Raw genomic sequence first — 23,965 nt, 5'->3', positions numbered from 1 at the left:
ATACAGTTTGTATCTACACACTGAAGCTTGCAAGAAAACAAACTGAACCATAGTAAAAAATAAAAGCTTAAGAGCTGTGGGCCAGCAGTCAGTGTCTGTTTGCCTGTGCAGCATTTTGTAGTGGCAGAGAAATTTTCATGTCTGCTCCTCTGCTTTGAATGGATGCATTTGAAACTGGAAGAGTTACTTTATACCTGCTGAGATAATGTGTCTGGAACATTAGTTCTGTAATTTCAGGTGGAATGTGAGTGGACTTCTCACTGCCCTAATACAATAGAGAAGGCCTTTTTCTTATACAGATGAAAAAATATCAAATGTTGGACTTCTATTTAAGCAGAAGTAAATATAGCAGAAAGTCAAAGTGTTGTCTGAGCAGTTACTGTCTTGCAGTTTCTTGTTCAACATGAATAACTGTTTCTTATGATGAAGTTTTGGCTGAAACAGGTTACAATTCCTCTCACCTGTGCATTGTGCAGTGCAAGACCCCCAATGTCTGGAGGGTGAGGCTTAGCCCTGGACCTTTTTAAAATGAGATTCAGAACAGTAGCTAATTTTGAAATTGTGTAGACACATTTTGAACATTACTGTTCTATTCCTGACCATGTTCCAACTGTTTCTTCTACATCTCTTTGAATGCAGTACTAAGGCATACTGATCATAATCCTCTTCTATGGACTAAAACACATACAAAGAAGCAGGAAAGGCAAGAAATTGCCCTCACAGGAGATCTGTGTTCAGCAGCGGCAGAGAAGCTTTTAAAACTTGTCTTGCTATCAGAATATGTTTGCCTCTTCCTCATGTGTTATTTATGGAGCCAGCTATTACTTGTCAAAACTTAACTTTGTTGTTAGTCAGATCAGTGCATTACAATGTATACAGTAACTATAACCCCAGTGGTGCTGCTGCTCACCACAGTTCCAGAAGCATATTGTTAGTTTTAAATGTTGTAACTGAGCGCATTTCCCACTTCCGCAGCACCAGCAGAGCTCTGTGAACTGCGGGAGCTTGGATAATGCGAGTAGTATTTTTGGTTTGTGTTTTCCAGCTTGTCTATTCTAAATTACAAATTTAACCTAAGCAGCTTTCTCTAGGATTAATAGTCTTTTACTCATGGGAAGTGATGTCTTTTTATTTAATTTTATATTTTTGCCAAATAGAGTTTTGGGTTTCAGAGCCTTTGCTAATCAGTAGTTTCTACTTTTCCTTTTAAATTTTTCCCTTTTATCTTATTTCTATTGTTGATAGAGGTTACTAGAAATGGTTACAAGCTAAGTGTAGCTTTCTTGTAAGATGCTTAAATGTTTTGACTCTCACAACAATAATATTTTCAACTTCTTCACCAACAGCGCTTTATCCAGTATCTTGCATCCCGAAATACTTTGTTCAATTTAAATAACTACCTGGACAAAAGTGCCATGCAGGGTAAGGACCTTTCACTGAAGGACATAACTGCTGGTTTTTTGCTCTGTGTTGCTGCACTCTAGGAGAATGGTGACAAGGATGTGCTGTATAAACAGAACCCCTTCTGATCTCTTAAGAATTATTTGCCAGTTGTAGAAAACATTTTGGAGTCCTTATGTGTTTTTTGAGGTGTTGCAGATAAGCTACCGAATCTTCAGCATTTTAGTAGGAAGGCACTTTTTAGACTAATTTTAAGAATATCTCAATAGCAGCTGCTTGATTCTTTCCTAGTATTTTATGCTTGGATCTTGCCTAATAGTTTCATGTGTTTAGGTGTTTATTTTCATAATCACAATGAATATTTTTCTAATGCTAGCAAGTTGGGAAGAGATTGTAACACCACATCTCAAGGTGAACAACAGTGAATCTCAAGACTCCAGGAAGTGCCTTTGAGGAGATTTTTATGCGAGTTAATGAAAAGAATAGATAAAGCTAAAAGAATAGTTTTTGAAAAGAGCTTAAAAAGCCCTATATCCCCTCAAAATGTCTAACTTACAAATGCTTAATTTTCAGGCTATGATATGTCTACCTTCATTAGGCGATATAGCAGATACTTGAATGAAAAAGCACTTTCATATAGACTTGTAGCAGTTGACTTCACCAAAATGAAAAGAGGGTAAGACTGTCGCTGCTTCTTTTGTTTGGTCTTACATACTGGGGGGGAGGGAAATGGTAGTCGTTCTTGAGTTTACTATAGAATTGTGTCCCTTTTGGCCCTTTGAACCAGTATAGTGTTGTTGAAACAGCATAATATACTGAGGTCTCTTGGTTACTTGTAAATATGTGTCTTCTACTGTGTAGGATAGATGGAGTGATGAGAACCATGAATGCCGAAAAGCTTCTGAAAACCCTTCCAATCATACAGAACCAGCTTGATGCACTCCTTGATTTTGATGTAAGTACTTTAAACGCAGTGTTAAGTAACACTCTCATTTTGAAGTAAGAGTTTCATTATTTTATTAAATACTAATTTACTTTCTCATTGCTTTCTACACAGGCAAATCCAAATGAACTAACAAATGGTGTTATAAATGCTGCCTTTATGCTCCTCTTTAAAGATTCCATTAGACTTTTTGCAGCATACAATGAGGGGATTATTAATCTTTTAGGTATGTGAGAATTTTTCTAGCTTTTGAACTTTTGTGTAAGATACTAAGAGAAGTAAAGAATATAGACAGTTTCTGACTGCAGTTTCATAATAAATTGTCTCTGCTCCATTACCAGTGAATTACCCCTGTCCTAGTTTCAGTGGCAACTAACGTAGGCTTAAACATATGCTTCTTCCTAGAAGAATACATCATGAAACAGAAGCTGAGAGGAAAGGGTGTGACTAGAACAAAGATACCATATGTGCAGTGGGTAACCTTTGCATTTGGGCTGTATAAGTATTAGTGAGTTACCTGGTATTTTGAGTGTTCAGTATAGTCACAGTATGACTGATTTCTGTTTTCCCATAGTTTATAGCTTGACTATTCACCTTTACCGGGTATGCGAATCTCATGAGCCCAGTAGATAACATGTATGATTTTTTGTCCAAGAGCAATAAGCTCTTAGCAAGGCCTTATAATGATTACTTAAGCAAATTTTTGAATGAAAACATTTTAGTTTGTTTTGTTAATGCATTTACTCAATTAAATATTTGTAATTATATAGTGCAAAACCATAAAAAGTGACAGATGTGGTTGATCCTTCTTTTGGTAGGTCAGTTCAGTGTTTGAACCACTCTAATATCCAAAAGACATCAGAACCATTAAGCCCATTTGCAAACTTCACAATATAATGATACAGGGTCTAAAAATGTAGATATGTATCAGGAGTATTTTCAGTTGTTAAAATAATTTGCCTTATTGCCAACTAATAAGCTGACTTCTTGAAAACATCCCCCTAAATACCTAATTTAACAGTTGCAGTGGTTCACATTCGTGCTTAAAAAAGCTTTGTGTTATATTCTAATGTTCCAAAATAGAAAAACAGTGTTTTCTTTTGATTAACTTACTACAAAAGGTGTCAGGTTTTCATGTAAACTTAAAAATCTGAATAGCTTTGAGTTACTCCCATTTGAAGCTTGTCTCAAATTTACTTTTATAATATTGTCTTGGCTTTTTGCTGGGGGGGTGTTATCTTACGTGAGTTTTATTTGCATCCTCAGAAAGATATTTTGATATGAAGAAGAACCAGTGCAAAGAAGGCTTGGATATTTACAAAAAATTTCTAGCCAGAATGACCAAATTGTCAGAATTCCTCAAAGTAGCAGAGGTAAATAAATGTGTGTCAATGGAAAGGCTGTTTTGCTGTCTGTACTGATACAGTAGTCTGTAGTCATAAAATGAACTTCATATACAGAATAATGCCTGCTGAACTTTGCTATGCAAGAAAGTGTTTTACAGATTAGCTATTTTAGAGATAGTATACACTCATTACATGAAGTGAGTTTCTCGGGTACCCTTTTCATTAGCCAGACAACAGAGTAAATTTCCTGTAGTGTTGTTATAAATTGCACAAAGGGTCCAGAATGTATGAACTGAATGTTACAGTCTATTTGCAGTGCTCTCCTTTACTGTAACTGCTAACAATGGAGATGTAATTCCAGTAAGCAATGTGAGTGTTTCTAATGCTGCCAGTAAGCTTTTCTGTGTTAAAGTTAGGCTGGATGAAAAGCTGGGTTTGCCTTGAGATGCAATTTAATGCACTTGTGATTGCTAAGTTTCAGTGAAACTCATACCAGTTTGTAAAGTTATTAATATCCCTTTTTAATATTAGCTTGTAGGTAACATTTGGACATCATTGTTTTTATTTTCGTTGCCACGGCATGTAATAATGGACTTTTTTATTTTTTCTTTTTTCTTTCTCCTTGTAAACCCAGCAAGTTGGAATTGATAAGGGAGACATTCCAGATCTTACTCAGGTCAGTTTACCTATCATATTGATTAATCCAACAGGATCTTTTGCAAGTTCCTTCAGTTCATAGGGTACACTGTATTTCTAACCTAGGACCAACCCAACAGGACAGAGGTATTTGGTGTTCTTTCTGTAGTGCAGAGTAACCTGGTGAGTAGAGTAAATGGCAATCTGTCAGGAGGCTCTGGCAATAAACTGGAATGCCCTAGAGGTTTAGAGTATGCAGGCTTTAAGTGGAGCCAGTGTGAAACAGTTTAACACATAAACTTTTGAATAGTCACAACTGCACCACCTCACAAAATTAAATTTCATGTGTAAATATACATTTACTGTAAAGATTTGCCTAAACTTTGCCAGTGTCTTTTTAATATGCAAGTCAAATCAAAACCACAAGCTTCCATTGTCAGTGTTGTTGCCAACATTCCAGTTGGCAGTAAGATTCCATCTGAAATCATATATATTTTAAATACAAATCTCTAATGCTTGCTTCTAGCAATTAATATTAAGACCTTTAAGAACTTCTAGGCCTTTGTTCTAGGAAAGAAATACGACTGTAACCAGCAGCGTAAGAGGAGAGAATGAATGAAAACAGTAGTTTGATGTTTTCTATTAGTGTTTGATCTTAGCATCTTAGTCTTTGACTATTACTGTAGTATTCAGTTGGTCTGTACTATGCTAATCAAATCATATTCAAGTCTAAAGTGGTAATTCACTGGGTTTGTGTGCACTTGTCCAGTTAATTGGGTCATTATAAGGCTCTTCAAAGCATTTTTTTTCTTTTGACTTGAAACTTCATTTTACTGCTTTTTATATCTGAAACTTTCAGCGAGCAAAACCCTTTATAGCTGCTGTTCCCACAACTTTTTCTTTCAGTTAATAGTTTGGCTGTTTTCTTGTAAGTGCACTTAGATGTGAAAGGCAACTCTGAACTGTGGTGGTGCATGTTAGCATCCTGTGTATTCCACATCTCCTGTGCCACTGTTAAGCAGTCCACTTCTACAGTAAATTTCATGGCATTTAATAAGAGTTGAATAATTGTACATCCACTTAGTGTCACGTTAAAAGAAGTTGCTGAAATTTCTTAATATCAGGCTTTCACAGAAATTGAATTTTCTGTGTGCTTACAGTTCTGAAATATGTTCTGACAGGATCATGTCTTTGTTTCTACTCTGGTCTATCATATTTAATCTATCTCCTAATACTTTGTTTACACTTCTGGTGATTATTCTGTTCTGAGATATGCATGTTTCAGAGTTTCTTTAAATGGCTCTTGACTACAATGGGTTTATCTCTTTAGAGGTTTATTATTACTGCTGCTGTATAACAGTTTTCCTTCCTTGATACTAATGTTCACACTACTGCCAATTTTGCCAGTTCCTATATAGAAAATATTTCCCTTTGTTGGTGCCCTGTTTCACAGTGATGTTGCTTACTTTTCATTTATAGCTGTAATTGTAATTCATGAACATATCTGGGTTGTTTTCCTCTGTCTGGATGTCAGTCTGTCAGATGTCTTTGGGTGGGGGAAGGGAGGCTGAGTCATAAAATACAGCCTGTTTCAAGTCATAATATCTGGGTTAGCCCAGGCATCTTCCCTGACATAAAACTACTAAGAATTTCATCTCTGTTGTTGGATGTCTGCAGCAATGGGAGAATTCAGAGAAGGTACTGGTTGGTTGGCTTTAGGTGTTATGGTTGAAGGGGTTATTTAAAGGGTTTTAGAAACAGTAAGTATAGAATATGCTTTTCTGTGCAGGGAAGTTTCATGTCTCTGTGCTGCTCCTTTTAAAGAACCTTTAAAGAACAGCTGATGTGCAGGATGGCACAATTACTGGTGCATGAGATTTTGTTTGGTTTTAGTAGATCAGGAAACTAATCTGTGTACTAAACAATGATGTGTTGTCTAGAAGCAATATTTTATAAGTACTTTAACATTCGTTTTATAAATACTTTTACTAGGCACCAAGCAGCTTGCTTGAAGCACTGGAACAGCATTTGGCTTCTGTAGAGGGAAAGAAAACAAAAGAAGTCTCCGCTGCCATCAGGTGAGCAGCCAATGAATTACAGTGATTGCCCATACTTGGGATTTGTTATCTTCATGCTAAGAATTTTCAGGATTCAGTCATTTGGTGTTCTTGAATTCTATTCATTCCCAAATATGTCTTCCTAAAAGTATAAGTGAAGCATCTAGTGACTAAGCTATCAGACTATTACTCACATTTGAAATTGGGGTATGTCTGCCTGTATCTCTGACAGACTATTATGCTGTAATAAACCACTGAGCTGAGACTTTGTAGATTATTCTTTTTAGCTTTTACTTGTTTCAAGTCCTTTGGCTTATAAGCCTTCTAAGGTATTTGGTTTTTGAGGCTCTTTTTACCCAGGATAGGATGGCATTCATCTTCATTGTCCATTGTCTACCTCTCAGACTGAAATTACCTTAAAACCTACTCATAGAAGTTCTTTGATCCCTTCTCAGAACAGCCAAATTAGCTGAGATGCTTTGTGCTGACAGGAATTTTGTTGGGTTTTTTTCTGTCAAGTACAGTATCAATATGTATGAACAGTACTTCTGATGGAAGGGTGAGAGAGATCTTTTGGCATAGGCATTCTCCCAGAGAAACATGGTAAATGTTAATAAATATATCAGTGTAAGCTACATTCCGGAGTTGCTGTCTTATTCTTCAGATATTTTTGTGTGGTTTTGCAAGTATCTGAGGATTTACTGCACAATACTCTGCTAAAAACTATACTCTGTAGGAAATAACTTTGCTTTATTCACTGTTATATGTATAATATGTACAAACAAGCTTTCTGTATCTCTGTCACTTGAAAGGAATAGAATTCCATTCTAATCTGTATGATCTTAAAGAAAAAAGACAGCTGATATGTTTTGCACTTTCCAGTTCCTACCTGCTGAAACTTAAGGAAGTAATCCTGTGTGTTCACACTGCTTTTTCCCCAAACTCTATTACTGGGGTGTCTGCTTTTCTTCCCTTACTCTGTTACAGAAAAGACTGGAATGGAGGAGGAGTGACACACGACTAAGGAACTTGATGATTGCACTATTAGTGGTGTATACCTGACTGCTTCTTAATAAAACTTTTTTTAAATCATTACTTTTTTTAGAGCTACTGCCCTATCCAGGGCTGTTTCCACACTTGCCTGTACAGGAATGCTGTTTAGGAAGATGGATGAGAAAGAAAAACAGCAGGCATTGGAGGAAGAGCAAGCTAGACTGCAGGCACTTAAGGTACTATATTTTTTACAAGTTTGTATTCTGAGATTTACTGGGGGGTTAACTGTATACAGGTGGAAACCAAGTTTGGCTTAAAATTTGGGGGTGGGGGTAGTATGGTAAATCTCTCACCTTGAGAGACCAAGGCATGATTCTGTATGATGTAGGTGTAATGGCTGCTAGAACTATGTGGTGACTCTCTTACCAGGAGTATGACTTGAATAGGAGACAGTTAATACAGATCATTTATATTCTTCTTTACAGGAGATTGTTATATATCTCAAAGATTCATAAAATCAGAGTACAACAATTCTAGGTTAAATCTTAGAGCTGAACATACAGCATTGCTATCGTAAGACTGATTATTGCTAGGAGGGAGTTACTTTTCCTCATGATGTATGGAATATGGCTTTAGTGTGATTCTTCAGTTGTGTTGCTCACAATGAGGGGATATGCTATAGTTCTGCCCACATTTAACTACTCTTATTTATAATTCTATAGTTTACTTTGAAAAGCAGTTTGAGATAATACATATTTAGGTATAATTCATGTACTTTGAATAATAATATAATTGAAGTGTTGTAACATGTAACATTTGGATTGTATTCTCTCTTGGTTTCTCGGTGTGTGCTTTTGCTTGCTCGTTGGTACTTGTTGAGTAGTCCTCTTGATAACATCTCTCTCCTTTAGGCCTGAATCCTGGTCCTTCAGGTCCCTTTAACCCATTTATAACACTATTTCCTGAGAACGTACTCACTATAAAATCTCAAACAAGGGAAAATGCTTCACTTGGTGAAAGCTAAATCTGTAATTCTGTTGTGTCCCAGGCATACACAAGTGGGGCAGTTGGAAATTTTCTTGTGTACATATCCCTAAACAAAAAAGCAACTCTGCTCGTGTCACCTGGAGCTCACATCTTAAAACTATTTGGAGTGTGAAAGCAAAGTTTACTGGTAATGCAGAGTTGTTTTGTTTCTGGAATTATAGAGGTCTGTTGAAGATTCTTTCCTGACAAAAATGCAAACTGTGTATCTCGTCTTTCAGGAGCAGCGATTAAGAGAGATTTCTGTAGTACCAAATTCCGTTTCCAGATCAGCATCCCCAAGCACCTTATCAGAAAAAAGTGTGAATACCACTGTAGCTGTCGACCTCTTTTCAGTACCAGCACCCACAACAAATAGGTGAGAGATACTTTGCTTTCTGAAGCAAGCAGAAATTACTGCACTGGCCTGTAGCTCCACAGTCAGCTGCAAAGGAATTGCAGCTTCTCAAGTACTTCTCCAGAATAACCTTTTGCTGATGCTTTCCTAGTGTATTCCCAGAAATTTTGGTTACAGTCAGTAAGTACTTAATTACTAGTTTTGTTTTGTATTGCTATTATTTGTGGGCTGTTAGTAAATAAGAGAAAGTTAGATGGGTGTGAATGTTTGTACACCACGGGAATACAGTGCCTACTACGCATCTTAATGTTTCCCTTTCTCTTCTTATTCAGCATGCCCAACCTTTCTAGTGACCTTTTTGATCTTCAGCCTGCGTTTGTTCCAGCTGTGCAGAGTACTCCAGCTATACCCACATCACCAAGCAGTGCTTGGGGAGGTGAGCTGATACCATGATTTGACTAAGCAGTAGTGAATTCTTGGAATACAAGAATAAAATACAGATTCATATTTAGTTGAATGTGTATCTTAAACCTTAATTACTTTGCATCCAAACATTTGTGTCCTTGACAGAATATAAGTCATCTGAAAGCTCTGGTGAACTGTTATAGAAAAATTACCTTTTCTTAACACATAGCAGTAGTGTCAATGTGCAGTAGATAAAATGAAGAAGATAGTTAACAAAAGGGAACAGATAGAAGAAATATAACTAAAAATTAAAGTGTAAAAATGCTGGGAAATACAAACTAACCAGATGTAACTGAAAAGATGCTGGACTAGTATTTCCATACCCTTAAGTGATATTTAATATACTTTTCATTTAAAAGATGTTGGTGACTTCAGAGTCCTTACAACATAGCTGTTCTTTCCAGCTTCTTGTGCACACAATTCTCTGTACTCTCACCAATCCTTCCAAAGTATAATGAGGATAGATGTCAAAGAAATGTATTAAATGCTGAAATAAGGCAACATTAACACTATTGTAAGTGTTGGTATTTTAATAGGTAGAATTTATTACCTTTATGTATTATTTAAAAGGTAGATTCTTGAAGCCAGAAATGTAGTAGCTACCTTTTTTGATTGATGAATGTTGTGTCATTCTCCCTCTCCCACCCAATGGCAGTACTACAACTATTTTCCCTAAATAGAGCTGTTAGTTTGGGTTTGTTTTTTTTAATTTGAAGCAAAGAATTTGAATCTTTTAATGGGCAGATCACTAAGTGGGATATTTAAGATTTGACTTTGTCTAGAGATTCTCATATTCAATCATTTCAGTCTGTTTTCCTTTTCCATTATTTGTACTCTGTATTCTTTCCTGCGCTTCTGCATCTGAAAGGTCCTTTCTCGTCCTCAAATGGTTGTGTTGGTTCTCCACCTCATCTGGACATCTTTGACATGAAGCCAGTTGAAGAAGCTGTAAAATCTGCCACCCCTTTCATCAATTCTGCTTTTTCCTCCAAACAAACGGTGGAACTGTTTAGTGGTAAAAACCTAACCAAACAAAACTCATGTCATTTCTTTGCAACTGGAGATGATTATGCTAAAAAACTGGGCCCTGTAATCTTTTTGTGCTTTCGACCAATCTTCACTTTTATTAAAAAGTGAAAATGGTGCAATAATTCCAGATGTAGCAAAAGATATGTTTCCTTAAAAATTTCTTTCTATAGTTGAAACAACTCCTTATTGTGTTCAGCTTGCCCAGCATAGGTACTCTAAGACTTGTTGCTGGAATTTTTGCTGCTTCCCTTCAAACTGCAACCTCTTTGCTGTTTTGTAATGGGGAATGCAGGAGCCACTTGAGCTTTTCAAATCTGTTCAATAAAAAAAAAATCCTCATGTATTACTAAAAACTCTTAGCTGCAGACTGAATTTTTAGTTCTCTTCTTTCTTTTTCTCCTTCAAACTGATCTGATTTTCTTCTCTCTTTTTACAAAGATGACTTTAGTGGTCAAACACCTACATATGCTTCTGTGTATCATCCTCTGACTGTTGATGGTAATTTGATATTTTTTAACTTTCTAGTTTGACTGTGATGAGTGGCATTACTCCGTGGCTGTATTTGAATACTCTAACCATTTTTTTCCAGGTTTTCCTCTTCATTCAGCTCCTCCAACAATTAACGTGGACTTTGATGCTGTTTTTGGAGGAAAATCTACAGCACCAGAGTACAAGACTACAAATGGTAAAAACCAGCTTATGACTAATTCATACCCTCCAGGCAATACTTGCTTAACATTTAGCATTGTTGCTCTTGCAGTTTAAATTTAGAATCACAGAATGGTTTAGGTTGGAAGGGACCTTAAAGCTCGTCCAGTTCCAACCCCCTGCCATGGGCAGGGACACCTTCCACTAGAGCAGGTTGCTCCAAGCCCTGTCCAGCCTGGCCTTGAACACTGCCAGGGACGGGGCAGCCACAGCTTCTCTGGGCACCCTGTGCCAGCACCTTCCTAATCTAAATCTCCCCTCTGTCAGGTTAAGCCATTCCCCCTTGTCCTGTCACTACAGGCCCTTGTCCAAAGCCCCTCTCCAGCCTTCTTGTTGGCCCCCTTAGGCACTGGAACCTGCTCTGAGGTCTCCTCAAAGCCTTCTCCAGGCTGAACAAGGCCAGCTCTCTCAGCCTGTCTTCACAGGAGAGGTGCTATAACCCTCTGAGCATCTTCGTGGCCTCCTCTGGACTGGCTTCAACTTTAAGAACATAGTACATTTGCAGCTGATTATATAGGGCTGATAGATAATTACAGTTGAGCTGATTGTCAAGTTAAAATTGACTTTGAGTAATTGCATATACAGTAACTGTTTCTTCTCTTCTTTTGGGGAATGAACTTTGAATGTGGCCCTCTGGATATCTCTTAACTGGTAAGTTTGTGTTAGTATGTTTTCAGTGCCTATGACTTCAGTGTTTTCTTTTGATACATGATAATGAGTTTCCTCTAACTTCGTTGAAATGAATTGTACTTTATGTACAATGTATTTATAAATGTATTTATAAAAATGTACTGCTTGAAGAATAGCTGAGTTATGGTCTTTCTCTTAGTTGCTGGTATTTTACTACGTATTCCAAGTCCTATGAACATACAGCAAAGGAACTCGTGTACATTCAGGATCCTAGCAGTATCATGAAATTACTGATTTATTTTTACAAGACCATTTTAGAAACTGTCTTTAACAACCTCCCCTCTTCAGCTTGAGGACATTCATCTTAATTTAAAAATACCATCAGTTCCTGCTGAAGAAAATTAGAGGTTCTACTGATTAGTGCCTACAGCATAGGATTGCATATAAAAACCCCAGAGGTTAATATGTGCTTCTGTCCAAGTGTTAAACACTTCCAGCATGTTGAACCTCCACTTGTAAATAGTCAAATTACTTCAGTTTCTATAAAGAAAATACCTCCCTTATGGATGGATAGAATGGATGTATGGCTTATGGAAACCATAATGGATGGTTTATGGATGTGTTTCATGAAATGCAATGGAACTGTTTTGTTAACAGTTGCTTTTTTTTGTTCTTCCTTTAGGTTTTACCTTTCTAGATGATGTATTGCAACCCCCAGGACCAACACAGAGTCAAAGAGCCCCTTTAGCCAGCCAGCAAAATGGAAAAATTTTGGCAAACGACCTCGATTCTTCACTTGCTAATCTAGTGGGAAGTAAGTATGAAGCTTTTCAATCTGACTTTCCCAATTGTTACTGAAAACAAAACAAGCTTTCCGCCACCCCCAAAAAACTCCTTAACTTAAGGATTTTGTCTGTTTCTCTTCTCCATTCCCTCTCCCCCTAGATCTTGGCTTTGGAGGAACTCCACCCAAAAAGTAAGTGCATACATGTACTTATAATTTTCTCAAATGAGTATTTGGTAGTCTCTGGCAGTTAACCAGCACTAACATGGCAAGAGTCTCAACTCTTGAAAGTAATCTGGTACCAAAACCAGCAACGAAACAGTGAGTGTGTGGTCAGTTACCCCAACATGGTCAACCTTAACTTGGAAGTAGTTCAATTAATTTGGTTTTGCAATTACTGTATTTTATTTAAGTATTTTATGAAGCACAGTAGAAGATCTTGCAGTTACGTAAAACTTTAATTATGCTGCACAGTGCAGTAATGATAGTTTACTTTTAACGTAAAACACAACTCTCAGATATCATACTTGAACTGTGAGTAGTTACTGAAATCCTCAGTGTTTCCTTTACCTGTAGATTTCAGCTGTGTACCTGTATTAAGGCATGTTTTGGTTTTCCATTATGTTGTTACTCTAGTTGTTGACTTTGAGAACTAATAGCACAGTTTTGTTGTAGATCGGATATGCAGTGGACCCAGCCTACAGAGAAAAAACTTACTGGTGGAACAAACTGGCAAGCAAAAACAAACACATTGACCACGTGGAGCCCTACTCCCTTACCCTCTATTCCACATATGGTAACTCCTCTATTATTGAAATCACACTTTGTTCCAGCAAATGCTACTTCCCTACTTGTATTAACTTTAAAAGTATAGCAAAGGCTGTTTGGGCCAAGAGTGGGGGCAGTGGGGAATGCTTGTAGGATTGCTTCTTAAACTGAATAAGGTAGAAATTTTAGTATATTTATTTCCCCACAATGTAGAACTTACCTGTTAAAGACCTTAATAATCAGCCTTTCACTTGAGATGTATCTCAGTTCATAATTCTTTTTGAATTGAAACAAATGACCTCAAACCAGAAAGTTTCTCACATGCATGTTTGAGATGCTCCCATCCTCCCTTCCCTCCCTGCCACACACACACATGCACCTTAAAGAGATCTAAAAGTGTATTTCAAGGGCAAAACTGCTGTTCCTTCTGTTTTTCATTCATTTTCAATTTTATCACATGAAACACTGCTGCAACCCTTAATTATTAGGTCAAGCAACACTTCTGCCTTTTGGTAGTGCTCAGCAGCAACTTCCTATTTTTAACACAGTACTAAATACTAAGTGGAAGCTTATAGTTATTTAAATGAAGACTTTTTATTCCTTTGAGAGAGATTTGCAGCAACTGACTTTCCCTATTCTTTTAAAAGGATTTTTTTCAAGTATTCTTATGAATATAAACCCCTTCTGAAATGCAGCTGCCTTAAAGGAACAGCCAGGGTAATTACTACAGGAGTTTTGGACTGCTCTTTGTCTGACTTTATTTTCCAATAATAATAACTTTGTTTGTAGTGTTTATTTTCCTCATCTTACATGAGTATGCTCATTCAGAATTATCAGAGTTGAATAGAACATTAAAGCCAGTATTGGTCTCAAACAAAAATCAGAATTCAGATGAGAAGATGTCTCAATTGTATAGCACTTATGTGAAACTTGTGAGACCATAAAACCTTTTTATCCCCACTTGGAGCTCTCAAACCTGTTACAGCGCTGATGTGTTTTCATTTTTGGAGGCTAGAGGACACCTGAGCATACATGGATCACTGTGGATTTGGGTTTTGTGTTTTTATTTCATGTGTTCATGTTGAATAGCTCAGCTATGAGCATCTTTCTAATACTGGGATACTGATTCTAACTGCCCTAGCTTGGTCTGTGGTATTCAGAGCACCAACCCTTCAATTCATGTGTAGTATTCATACTCTTTCATAGAAAAGCATTTGAACTAGCACTCCGTTTTTAAGACAGTGAGCACTACTTCACACTGCATGGCAATATGAAGCGCATGCATTACTATGCCTATGAACATAGCCTGTTCCAAGCTATTACCAGCTTAAGATGCTCTTCATTTTTCTTTTTCCATATCGTGATACGTTGCAGACATCAGAAACCAGTATGTCAGCAACATTGACCTATTTGTTTCTCAAGCTGTGGATGGTCACTGGCTTCCTTATTCCTCTGCCCTTCTCTCACATAAAGGGAGCCAGAAGGAGTATTCCATGCCCTCCAAAAGCTTCTCACACAAATGTTTGTGCAAGCAATATACTCAAATGTGGCTGGGTCTAGTAAACATTCTGTTTTCACTATCAGTCTTACTAGTGATAGTATATTCTAGGCAGAGAGCCTGTCCAAGTTAACAGGCTTAGTTACTGATGTTACTGTCCTTGCACTTCTTTCCTCCTGCTTTGTTTTAATAAATGAGTTCAGCAAAGTTAGAGACAGTTCTGGTACTGGCCTTGAATCCACCCCATGGTTAGAATTTCCAGTTCAAATACCTCTTCAATAATTTTCTGTCCTTACTCCTTTTGCTGTGCCAGAATGGAGTACACTATCCTGGATATGTAAGTCGATTTCTTGTAAATACATTGGTTATTTTACGTATTGAAAAGTAGATGTTTTTCACAGTTTTGTATCTATTACTAGTATGCATGAGCTTATCTAACATGAAGATTTTCTTGATTGAAGGTACCTGCTCCTATCACATACCCACTGACCACACCTCAAGTGCCTGTATATGGAATGGTAAGAAATGGTATTGTCTTTGTATTCCTGAAAAAACGAGTTGTCTCCTCCAGTGGGCTTCATGGCTGGCATTATTATGCTGAAATCATTCTGTAACTTGTATGTATTGTTTCAAAAGATAATAGTGTGTGAAATCTGATGGCTTTGTCACGCTGTGCTTTGGAAAGGATTGCTCCAAATGCTATATAGCGTGGTTTTTAAAGGCTCTGACTTTACTACATGTGTGTGTTTATATGCTTGTTTTCTACTACTTACAAAGCAAAAAGATCTACAAGCATGAGTTTGAATTTTATATATCTTTTTTGTGGGGGTTTTGCTTTTTTTCTGACAGGTACCTCCTCAGGTTGGAGCTGCTCCTTTGATGGCACCCCAGACAATGATGTATACACAGCCTGGTCTAAGGCCAACAAACCCTTTTGCACCTGTTTCTGAAACTCAGGTGAAGTGCTTTCCTTAATCTTGAGATCACATTGAAACTTTAGTCTTGGTAAAACAAAGCAAATGCTTCATGAAGGGCTGCTAATGTATTTCTGCATTTGAAAGTGAGGGGCTCCTCTGTCAAGGACTACAGCTTTTGCTGGCAAGGAAGCCAATTCAGACAAGTGAGAGCATGTAAATGTAGGAAGAAAGTAAAAATCAGATTTAGTGGCTAACTCCTCACTGTGGCACTATTAAGAAAACGGGAGTGGTGAAGATACGTAGACTTTAGATTTCCTGTTATGTCAGCTGGATGGTTGGTTTAGTCATGCTGACTAGAGAGGTGGTGACAGCTTCCTGAAGGAAAGGAAGTGAAAAAGGCATGGACAAGAAGATGATTCAAGCTGAAGAAACTGTGTACTCCCAATATGTTCATCTTCACGTTCTTTGGGGATTTTTTAAAGTCAAAAACCTGTAGTCTTACCTTGCAAGTAAGAAGGCAGTTGAATAGATTCATAATTACACCACTGGGGAACCATGTGTGATGTGACATTAATATGTAATCTCTACTTCACAGATACAGTTCATGTAGAGCCGCCAAAGCAGCAAGATGTGAGAACAACCAAATACTGGTAAATAAACAAAAAAGACAAGACTGAATTTTGATCTTTCCGTGATGTATTCCTGAACAGGGCAACTTTTTCTTCCCTGTATAATACAATATTAGTTTGAATTGCAATGCTTTCAAGGTTCTTGTTTATAACAGTCACTGCAGCGTGAATGTTTGTTCACTGATCTTTTTTTCTTCCTTCAAACTGCTCAGCAGAAAACTGTATTTTATTGAGGTTGATTCAGAAGGTTCAAGCTGGATTATCATCTTCAGAGCTGAGATGAGGGGTCTCATGATTGCTTTGCAACCTTATTCATCAGTGGGTTACCATAGGAAGTTAACAGAGGATATCAAAGCTATTTATTTTCTCCATGCAAATTCTGTGGCTGTTGTAACCAAGACACAACACAAATGAAGTCGAGCAATAAAATTTTTATGTGCTCTAATGAATACTCTGATAGAGTAATGCTTGCATTATCATAAGGCCAATATTGTGTGAAATCAGACAGCTTTTTCACATTAGGATAGCTTATAGTAATTTGCAAACTTTATAATGTGAGTTTCAAATGCTGTGAATCAACAAGATATATACATATTACATTATATATATATATTAAAAATAATAGATTGCTCCATTCATATGGGATGGGCTGAAAGCCTGTAACGGAGCAGAGGAAACAAGCGCGTTACAGAACGGCACATGCAGCCTCTGACCAGTGACAGTAGCTGCACTTCCATCGAGTATCTTCTCTGCCGATAGGGTCTTTCATAGCTCAAGGAAGAGCAGCTTTGGGAGCCAGTGAATGCCAGGTCCCCAGGAGCAGCAAGTGGGAGCAATTTGAAAACCTAAGTGCAGAAGAGGCAAGAGATCCAACTTTTTCTACCAAGTCAAAAGAAGCAAACCTTGCAATAGTGCTGCCACTTGTGACCTGGCACCTCTGTGGGAATTACCTGGCTGTAGGGAATAGCTTGTGCTGCTTTTCTGAAATAAGAACCTAGTTGTAAATCATATAAAATAATTATTTTTAAACATGTAAATATGTGCAAACTTTTAAATAATTTTTTTCTTTAATGCTGCAGTAATCTTTTTCTTCTGTAGTAATTTCAAGGTTAAAATGCTATGTTAAGAAATCCAGACTCTCTTTGAGAGGAAAATCTTTTAAATCAAGTAATTTATAAAGTACGCTGTTCATGATGCGTACAGACTTGTGGCATGTCTTTTGTATTTACCGATCTTCCTCCAGAACCGTAGTTGGCTGTGGAAATGCCTTATCTTTTATTTCCAATGTCTGATAAAAAGTAATACCTTTAAAACAACAAAAAATTGCTAATGGAGTCAATGGAGTTGGGAGCAACCTTTCTTCCAGAAGTTTTGTGGCAGAGTTCAGTGAAAAGCTCTCCTGTAAAATAACTTCTACTCATGATTAATATTAAAGCTGAGTTTTCAAAGAAAAGAATAGTTTTCTATTGTTGCAATAAATAGACCTCCAAAGCAGCATGTCTTTTAGCTCTGGGGAGTCTATAATTGCAGAACTATCTCTGACTCTCACTATGATAGGCCTGAGGATTTTGTCAAACTGTCCTGCAGAGAACTTCTAAAATACCACATTTTGCTCATATTCCCCCTTCCTAAATGCTTAATTCTGTCTAAAGAGTGCAAACATGGTATTTTTAACCCTATGGAAATATTTTTGCCAAGTGAAACAACTTAAAAGCAACAAAACAAAAAACCATCCCCCAGCCCTTGGGATCTGTAACCACTGACCTCCTGGGACATGTAACCCTGCAGAGACTTAAACCAAGGAGTTCCTGAATGTGCTTTGATTTTGGTTTTATTTTAAGATTTGGACCAGTGTGTAGCAATTTGATGTTCGAGTTTGAATTACAAAGGGCTTCAAGCTTTAATCCACCTCTATTGGGTTGAACAGTTGTACAATTTTAAGCCAATGAGTTCTTCAGTGCCTATAGTTACCCTCCACATGATGAGGGAAGAGATGCCATTTAGAGTGGGTCGTTGTGTTGTGTTTGTTTAAGAAATAGTGAGTTCCATTGATTTATTCAGCATTGAAAGGTCCTGAGTTCAAATTAGAGCAGTACATGCAGTAATCAATGTCTGGGCATTACTGGCAGAGCTGAGAGCGCTACCAGCAGGCAGTTCCTAGCACTGTGAGCTGTTGTGTCTCTCTCATCCTGAGCTGTGTAAGTAGTAATCCATGATTTTAATGAAATGTGCAAATAAATGCCTGGCAAACAGAACTTTATTGCAGAGCTTTCTGGACATCTGGAATGCACATGGCTCAGATTTAGTCTTAGGTGTAGTTTGTACCAATTCTGATTTGCTCTGGATTTTTTAATGGTTCTTTGGTATGCTTTCTTGTAGCAAAGCTGTCTGATACCAATTTATTTAGTATTATAAAAGGAGAAACAGCCACGAAGTACATCTTTGTGAATGAAACATTGTGAGCTACCTTCTTTTTAGTCTCATTTAGAATGTTTGATACATTAAACCACGGTGTTCAGGTTTATCCTTATGAAGAAAATACTGAGAAACTTCTCTCTGCACAGAGGTGCACAGGAATGCTTTTGCCACCCTCTTCCTTGTGCACGTATTGGAACACACGAAATGGCAGAGTGCTGTGTCTTTAAATCATGTCATCCATACGTTAGACGTAAAATCCAAGGACTTGGGATGCTCTTGAGGCTTTCATGGCTCAGATCTTGTTCTCCAAAAAAACAACCCACTTTGAAGACAAAGGTTGTTCCACAGCAGTTGTGAATAGCAATGAGTAAAACACTGAAGAGAGATGTACATAAATGTGACTTTCCTTTTTGTTTCCTTCCAACTGGTTTGATCAGAATCCTGTTCTGAATGCTTCAGAGAGCAGGTAGTTGACTTAAGATGTTGCTCCGGGTTTGAATAAGGAGGACGACTTGTGAAGTATGCTGTGCTTTGCGTTATTGTACTTCAGAGTGTCACTCAAGCCTGACTGTTGGGACTTGCTGCTGCTCCAGGGAAGCTGTTGTGTGGGATATACCGTAACTTCTGGGGGAATCTGGAGAGGTTGATTGTGTGTCAGACTGGAATGTGTACCTCTTTTTAAGTAACTGGGGTTTTCTAATGTTCTCTAGGAATAGTTTGACTTTGCCTGCAAGAAGTTATTGGATTTTTTTAAACATTGGACTCCTATACTAGAGCAATCTCAGTTCTGTGCACATGGCGGTGGAACACTCATAGGTGAAAATAACACGTGGACTTTTGTTTAAGGAAAAAACCACACAGAAACCAACAGAAAACCTTCGTACTCCAAGACTGAATACAGGGTGTATCCACATCTGGGGTTTTGATGTGTGGCGGGGGGGGGGGTTACAATTAGAGTAGTATGCACTGTGGATCGGTGCTCAATTTGTACATAAAAAGCAGAACTTTGTTTGGGGTAGTTTGTATCGTAAGGAAAACATCTAAAGGCACTGTGTATCAGTCATTTATTTCCATTTAAAAGATTATATTTTTGAGCAATGGAAACTGTACATGTTATCATTTATACATTACTGATAGCTAGGAGTATAGAAAACCTGTTGCTATTACTCTGAAGATGTATCTTGTCATTGATCTATATACATTACTGCATCGCTACATTATACAGATCCTCATAACCATTTATTTAAAGAGATTGTAGTAACTGGTACAGTTACAACAGGAATTGTAACGTGGGCTCTTTCGGTGTATCTCAAGCGTGTATCCTTGTGATTAAGTTTAATCCTTCACCAAATGTTTGGCTGGAAATTCCGTCTTGGAGCAATGACAAAATAGGTGCTGGAACAGATTTCCCTCACCCCAACCCACACTTTACATTATTTATTGAATAGGTCTCGTTTTGTATGTTATGTTTTTCCCCATAACAGGTTTGTGCCTTTTATTGGATATTTATTTAAAAGGAGCTACTATAATTTAGGTTGTTTGGGCTTTTTTCCAATACATTCTTGTACAGCCGTTTCCTGACATGGGTTCCTTTGTTTCATAAGAGTACAGAACGTGTGGGAAACACTCACCCCAAACTGGAAACCATGTGGGGGGTTTATGTTGTATGAATTCACTTTTTTAACGCAGACGCCGAAGCACAAGCCTGGCTGTGTGGGTGTTTTAACTGTGGGGTTCTCAATTTGTTAACACACGAACTGTTTGTTTTATAAAGACCGCTCCGATCCCCTTATTTGATGACACACGTTTTGGAAAAAAATAAACTTTGGCACATGCAGAACGGGTGTGTGTGTGCAGGGCTGCGGGTTACGGTGTTCTCTGTGGTGGGGGGGTGCGTGTTGCTGTGCTGCCTATGAATGCGCCGTTCCAGAGCTGCATTCATAGAATCATATAATAGTTAGGGTTGGAAAGGACCTTAAGATCACCCAGTTCCAACCCTCCTGCCATGGGCAGGGACACCTCACACTAAACCATATCACCCAAGACACTTCATTATGAAACTGTCTTCCCACAGTCACAAACCAGAACAATACACGTATTAAAGGAGATCAGGTCTTCAGGCTATTTTCTATGCTGGTATGATTATTCTTTTTCTTCCTAAAAACACTACACAACTGGCATAAAAGTAACACAAACATTATGTACTCTGAAGTTTAGTCCGATAGACAGATTAGGTATTAATAAATCATTAAACAAAAGGAATGCCAACATTTTTCCTCTGTACAGAACATACAGATGATAATTAGTCAATTAAGCATTTGGACAGATCCCACTACCATTATATTGGGTCTCAACAGCTCAAACTGAGTTCATTTAACAAGTCAGCAACACCACTGATGTAGCAAATCCTGCATTAGGAACGAGTAGCTCCAGTAGCTGCTCTCTTGCCCCCTCACCTGCAGCGCTGTGTTTCCTTCAGGAGCTGGAGCTGTTTAACCGGCTGCTCCCACACCGGCCCAGAGCTGCCCCTCACGGGGACCCGGCTCCCACCGCTGAGGGAGGGCTCGAGGGGCCCTAACCCCGTCCCACCGCCAGGCGGCGCTCCGCACGCTCTGACGTCACGGCGTAACAGCCTGACAGCCAATGGATGGGACCGCGCTCGGCTCTGACGTGTGACGTAAGCCTGGCGTCCCAGACACAGCCGCGCACGCACTGGCGGTTCCCAAGATGGCGGCGGCCAGCAGTAACGAGACGGGGTGCGGCGAGGCGGCGGCGGGCGGCAAGCGCGGCCCCCTCGGCATCCCCGAGGCCGTGTTCGTGGTGAGCGGCGGCTCCGCGGCCGGGGGGGCAGAGGGAGAGCGGCGAACCGGCAGCCGGGCCCGTGCCTTGTGAGGGGCGGCTGCGGCGGGGCTGCGGCCTGGCGGGCGGGCGGCGGGGCTGCTGCCTGGGCTCCGCTCACCACAGCGGGCCCGGCCCTGCCCGCCGCCCTTCTGCGGTCTCGGTAGGGGAGAGCCCCGGTCCGGAGCGCTTCTCTTGGCCCAAGCCGGGCAGGGTCCTGGGGTGCTTTAGTCCTGGGGGGTTCCAGGCGGTGAGAGGTGTTGTTTGTGTTCCCTCTTCACGGCAGACTCCAGTTTTAAGCAGTATCATGTCCGTTCACTATCGAGCTCACGTGCCAGCCAAGAGCGTGTTATGAATGAGCCCTCCCATCACACACACTGAGCCGGGGTTCCTCACAGCGGCTCCTCCTGCACGGAGCTCATTCTGTCTCATCTCCAGCACTGCCAGCACCTTTACCTGCAGCTTCCCCTCATCATCTAGTTCTTGACTGGGGCTGAATCAGTCTCTGGCAGTGACTGCGGTGCCAGGCTGGTTTCCTGCAAACCAGCAAACGCGTCTTTTTGGAGAACAGGCTGAACCCGTTTATCTGACTTTAAAAGGTGATTTCCCAAGAGTAATAAATCTGTTGACTGGTTGGAAAGAACTCATCGACAGCACAGTGACATGGTCTCAAAGGTATCTGATCGCTCTCTGCTGTGGGCTGGCTCTGAGTGCTCTGCCTTGATTGCTGCTTTATCTCACTTGATCAATAAGTATTGATCACCCTGGCTGTACCTGGGTTGCCTTTGTGTCATCTTGGAACGCCTGACATCTGCCCTGAGCACTTCAGTTATTGTGCTGCTTTGTGCTGAGATTTGTTACTGAGATTTTTCTTGGATAAACCTGCATTCCTCAGCACATCTTTACCAGAGCTGTTTGAACTGGTCAGCTGTGACTGTTCTTGCAGAGGGGAATGGATTTGACTTGCATTTTGGTATTTCTAGGTGTGGTACCCATGTTACTCTGTATCGTCCTAGGGCATATGAACAAATAGGTACAGTGCCCTGGAATTCAGTGCATCCAGATCCTCCTTTTTCTTTAAGGTTCTTTAACAATTCTTGGGGCCTGGCAAATCTTACTGGGATGTAAGCCTATTGCTGCCTGTGCCCGACTTCCTTCCACGCTTATGGGAGACTAGTATGGATGCAGGTGAAAGGGAACGGCCGTGGCTCCAGCTGTACTGCAGGACCTCATTCCTTAGGACAGAGGAGAACGTGTGGTCTGTGCTGGCTCTCAGTGGAGGTGGTCACTAGCAGGGGACAAGAGATAACCACAGACCTTTGAGGGGGTCTGTTACATCCCTTGTTTTCATGCTGGCAGCTGGGGGTGCAGCTCATGTTTGGTTCCACGCTGTTCCCGTTTGATGCTTGCATCTGAAGTATCTCATGTGCCATACAATGGGATTGTTCTGTGCTTCTGTTCACTTGTTCTTAACCGTGTGTCAGGATCTGAAACCCACTGCACTTTCCTAATTCTCAGTTTTGAGAGGTGCTCATGTCAAATACAGATGTGTCTGCAGAAGACATCCTCAGCCATGATCGTAGAGTACTTGGTGTAGATGTTAAAAGGATGTCAAAGGATGCACACACTGAGAAGTTGTTAATGGTGTCTGCTCCACAAAGTGAAGATACCAGGGTCTTGAGGGTGGTTTCATTGCAGGCTTTTTCTCCAAACAATAGGTTTCTGTTTTGTTGTATGCTGCCATGATAAAAACCTGCTGATCACTTGCTTGATGTTTCCTCCCACCACATGCTACAAGGGCAGTCTTACTGCAACTCTTGTCCTCAGAGATGCTTTCTTTAAGTGTCTCAATTCAGTAGAGGCTCTTCAAATAGTATTATGGCAAGTACCTTTCCATAGGCATTGGTCTGTGGATTCTTGTGCCTCTCTAGACTTCAATTGGCATGAAGCATTAACTCAAGGTTTTACTGGAGGTGTAAAGTCACTCCAAACAGAACTTGTCCAACACTGTTTTCTTTTGAGCTGTTGTCCAGGTGTTTCCAAATAAAGTATCTTCCTTGGCATGTGTGTGAGTGGGAGGACAGGGAATTCCAATCTGAACACGTCTCTTTTGTTATGCTCTCTGCATATGCCCACAGGTGCTGATGTGCAGAAGCAGAGCGAGTGCCTGCAGCTCTTTATTTGGGTCATCACTTAAACATACGCCTGTGTGGGAAGGTGCCATCCTGCTGTATTTCAGGGCTTGAAGTTAGCAAAGACTCTGTTACCTCTATGGTACACAACAGTGGTGTTCAGCCAGTGAATTTTCTTCCTAAAAAGACAGAGATGAGTCCTGGCAGGGCCTTGCACAACCTGTAGGGTAATTCTGCAGTTGAGATGCTGCGTGACACACCATGAAGCAGGGATCCTGATACTATTGGTCTGCTCAAGCTCAAAGAAGTGACCATATCCCAGCCTTGCAGTGGGGTAAGATGGGTCAAAAGCCCAACTAGGGCTTGGATGTTGCAGTTGGAAAACCTGGGTG

General features: G+C 39.6%; 1 protein-coding gene across 3 annotated transcripts in view; it reads left to right on the top strand.

Annotated features, from left to right (window-relative positions):
- LOC101870273 (prefoldin subunit 3) overlaps positions 1–23,965 on the top strand; it is a 40,403-nt gene that overhangs the window by 9,418 nt on the left and 7,020 nt on the right. The window contains exons 3-20 of one of the 3 annotated variants that reach the window (XM_034063442.1): positions 1,347–1,422; positions 1,975–2,077; positions 2,263–2,356; positions 2,459–2,570; positions 3,611–3,717; positions 4,325–4,366; positions 6,319–6,404; positions 7,489–7,612; positions 8,642–8,778; positions 9,090–9,193; positions 10,841–10,936; positions 12,287–12,403; positions 12,535–12,565; positions 13,049–13,169; positions 15,101–15,157; positions 15,489–15,596; positions 16,152–16,206; positions 19,314–20,440. In XM_034063442.1, the coding sequence (XP_033919333.1) occupies positions 1,347–1,422; positions 1,975–2,077; positions 2,263–2,356; positions 2,459–2,570; positions 3,611–3,717; positions 4,325–4,366; positions 6,319–6,404; positions 7,489–7,612; positions 8,642–8,778; positions 9,090–9,193; positions 10,841–10,936; positions 12,287–12,403; positions 12,535–12,565; positions 13,049–13,169; positions 15,101–15,157; positions 15,489–15,596; positions 16,152–16,166 (1,530 nt within the window). In that variant the 3' untranslated portion in view covers positions 16,167–16,206; positions 19,314–20,440. Of the gene's footprint in view, positions 1–1,346; positions 1,423–1,974; positions 2,078–2,262; positions 2,357–2,458; positions 2,571–3,610; positions 3,718–4,324; positions 4,367–6,318; positions 6,405–7,488; positions 7,613–8,641; positions 8,779–9,089; positions 9,194–10,090; positions 10,238–10,840; positions 10,937–12,286; positions 12,404–12,534; positions 12,566–13,048; positions 13,170–15,100; positions 15,158–15,488; positions 15,597–16,151; positions 16,207–19,313; positions 20,441–21,299; positions 21,424–23,965 lie in introns of those variants that run through there. The other 2 variants (XM_031048223.2, XM_034063443.1) reach the window with 2 other exon arrangements.

This window comes from Melopsittacus undulatus, chromosome 6, assembly GCF_012275295.1.
Source record: "Melopsittacus undulatus isolate bMelUnd1 chromosome 6, bMelUnd1.mat.Z, whole genome shotgun sequence".
In the NCBI taxonomy this organism is placed as follows: domain Eukaryota; kingdom Metazoa; phylum Chordata; class Aves; order Psittaciformes; family Psittaculidae; genus Melopsittacus; species Melopsittacus undulatus.
This window is presented reverse-complemented; position numbering and strand designations above follow the sequence as displayed.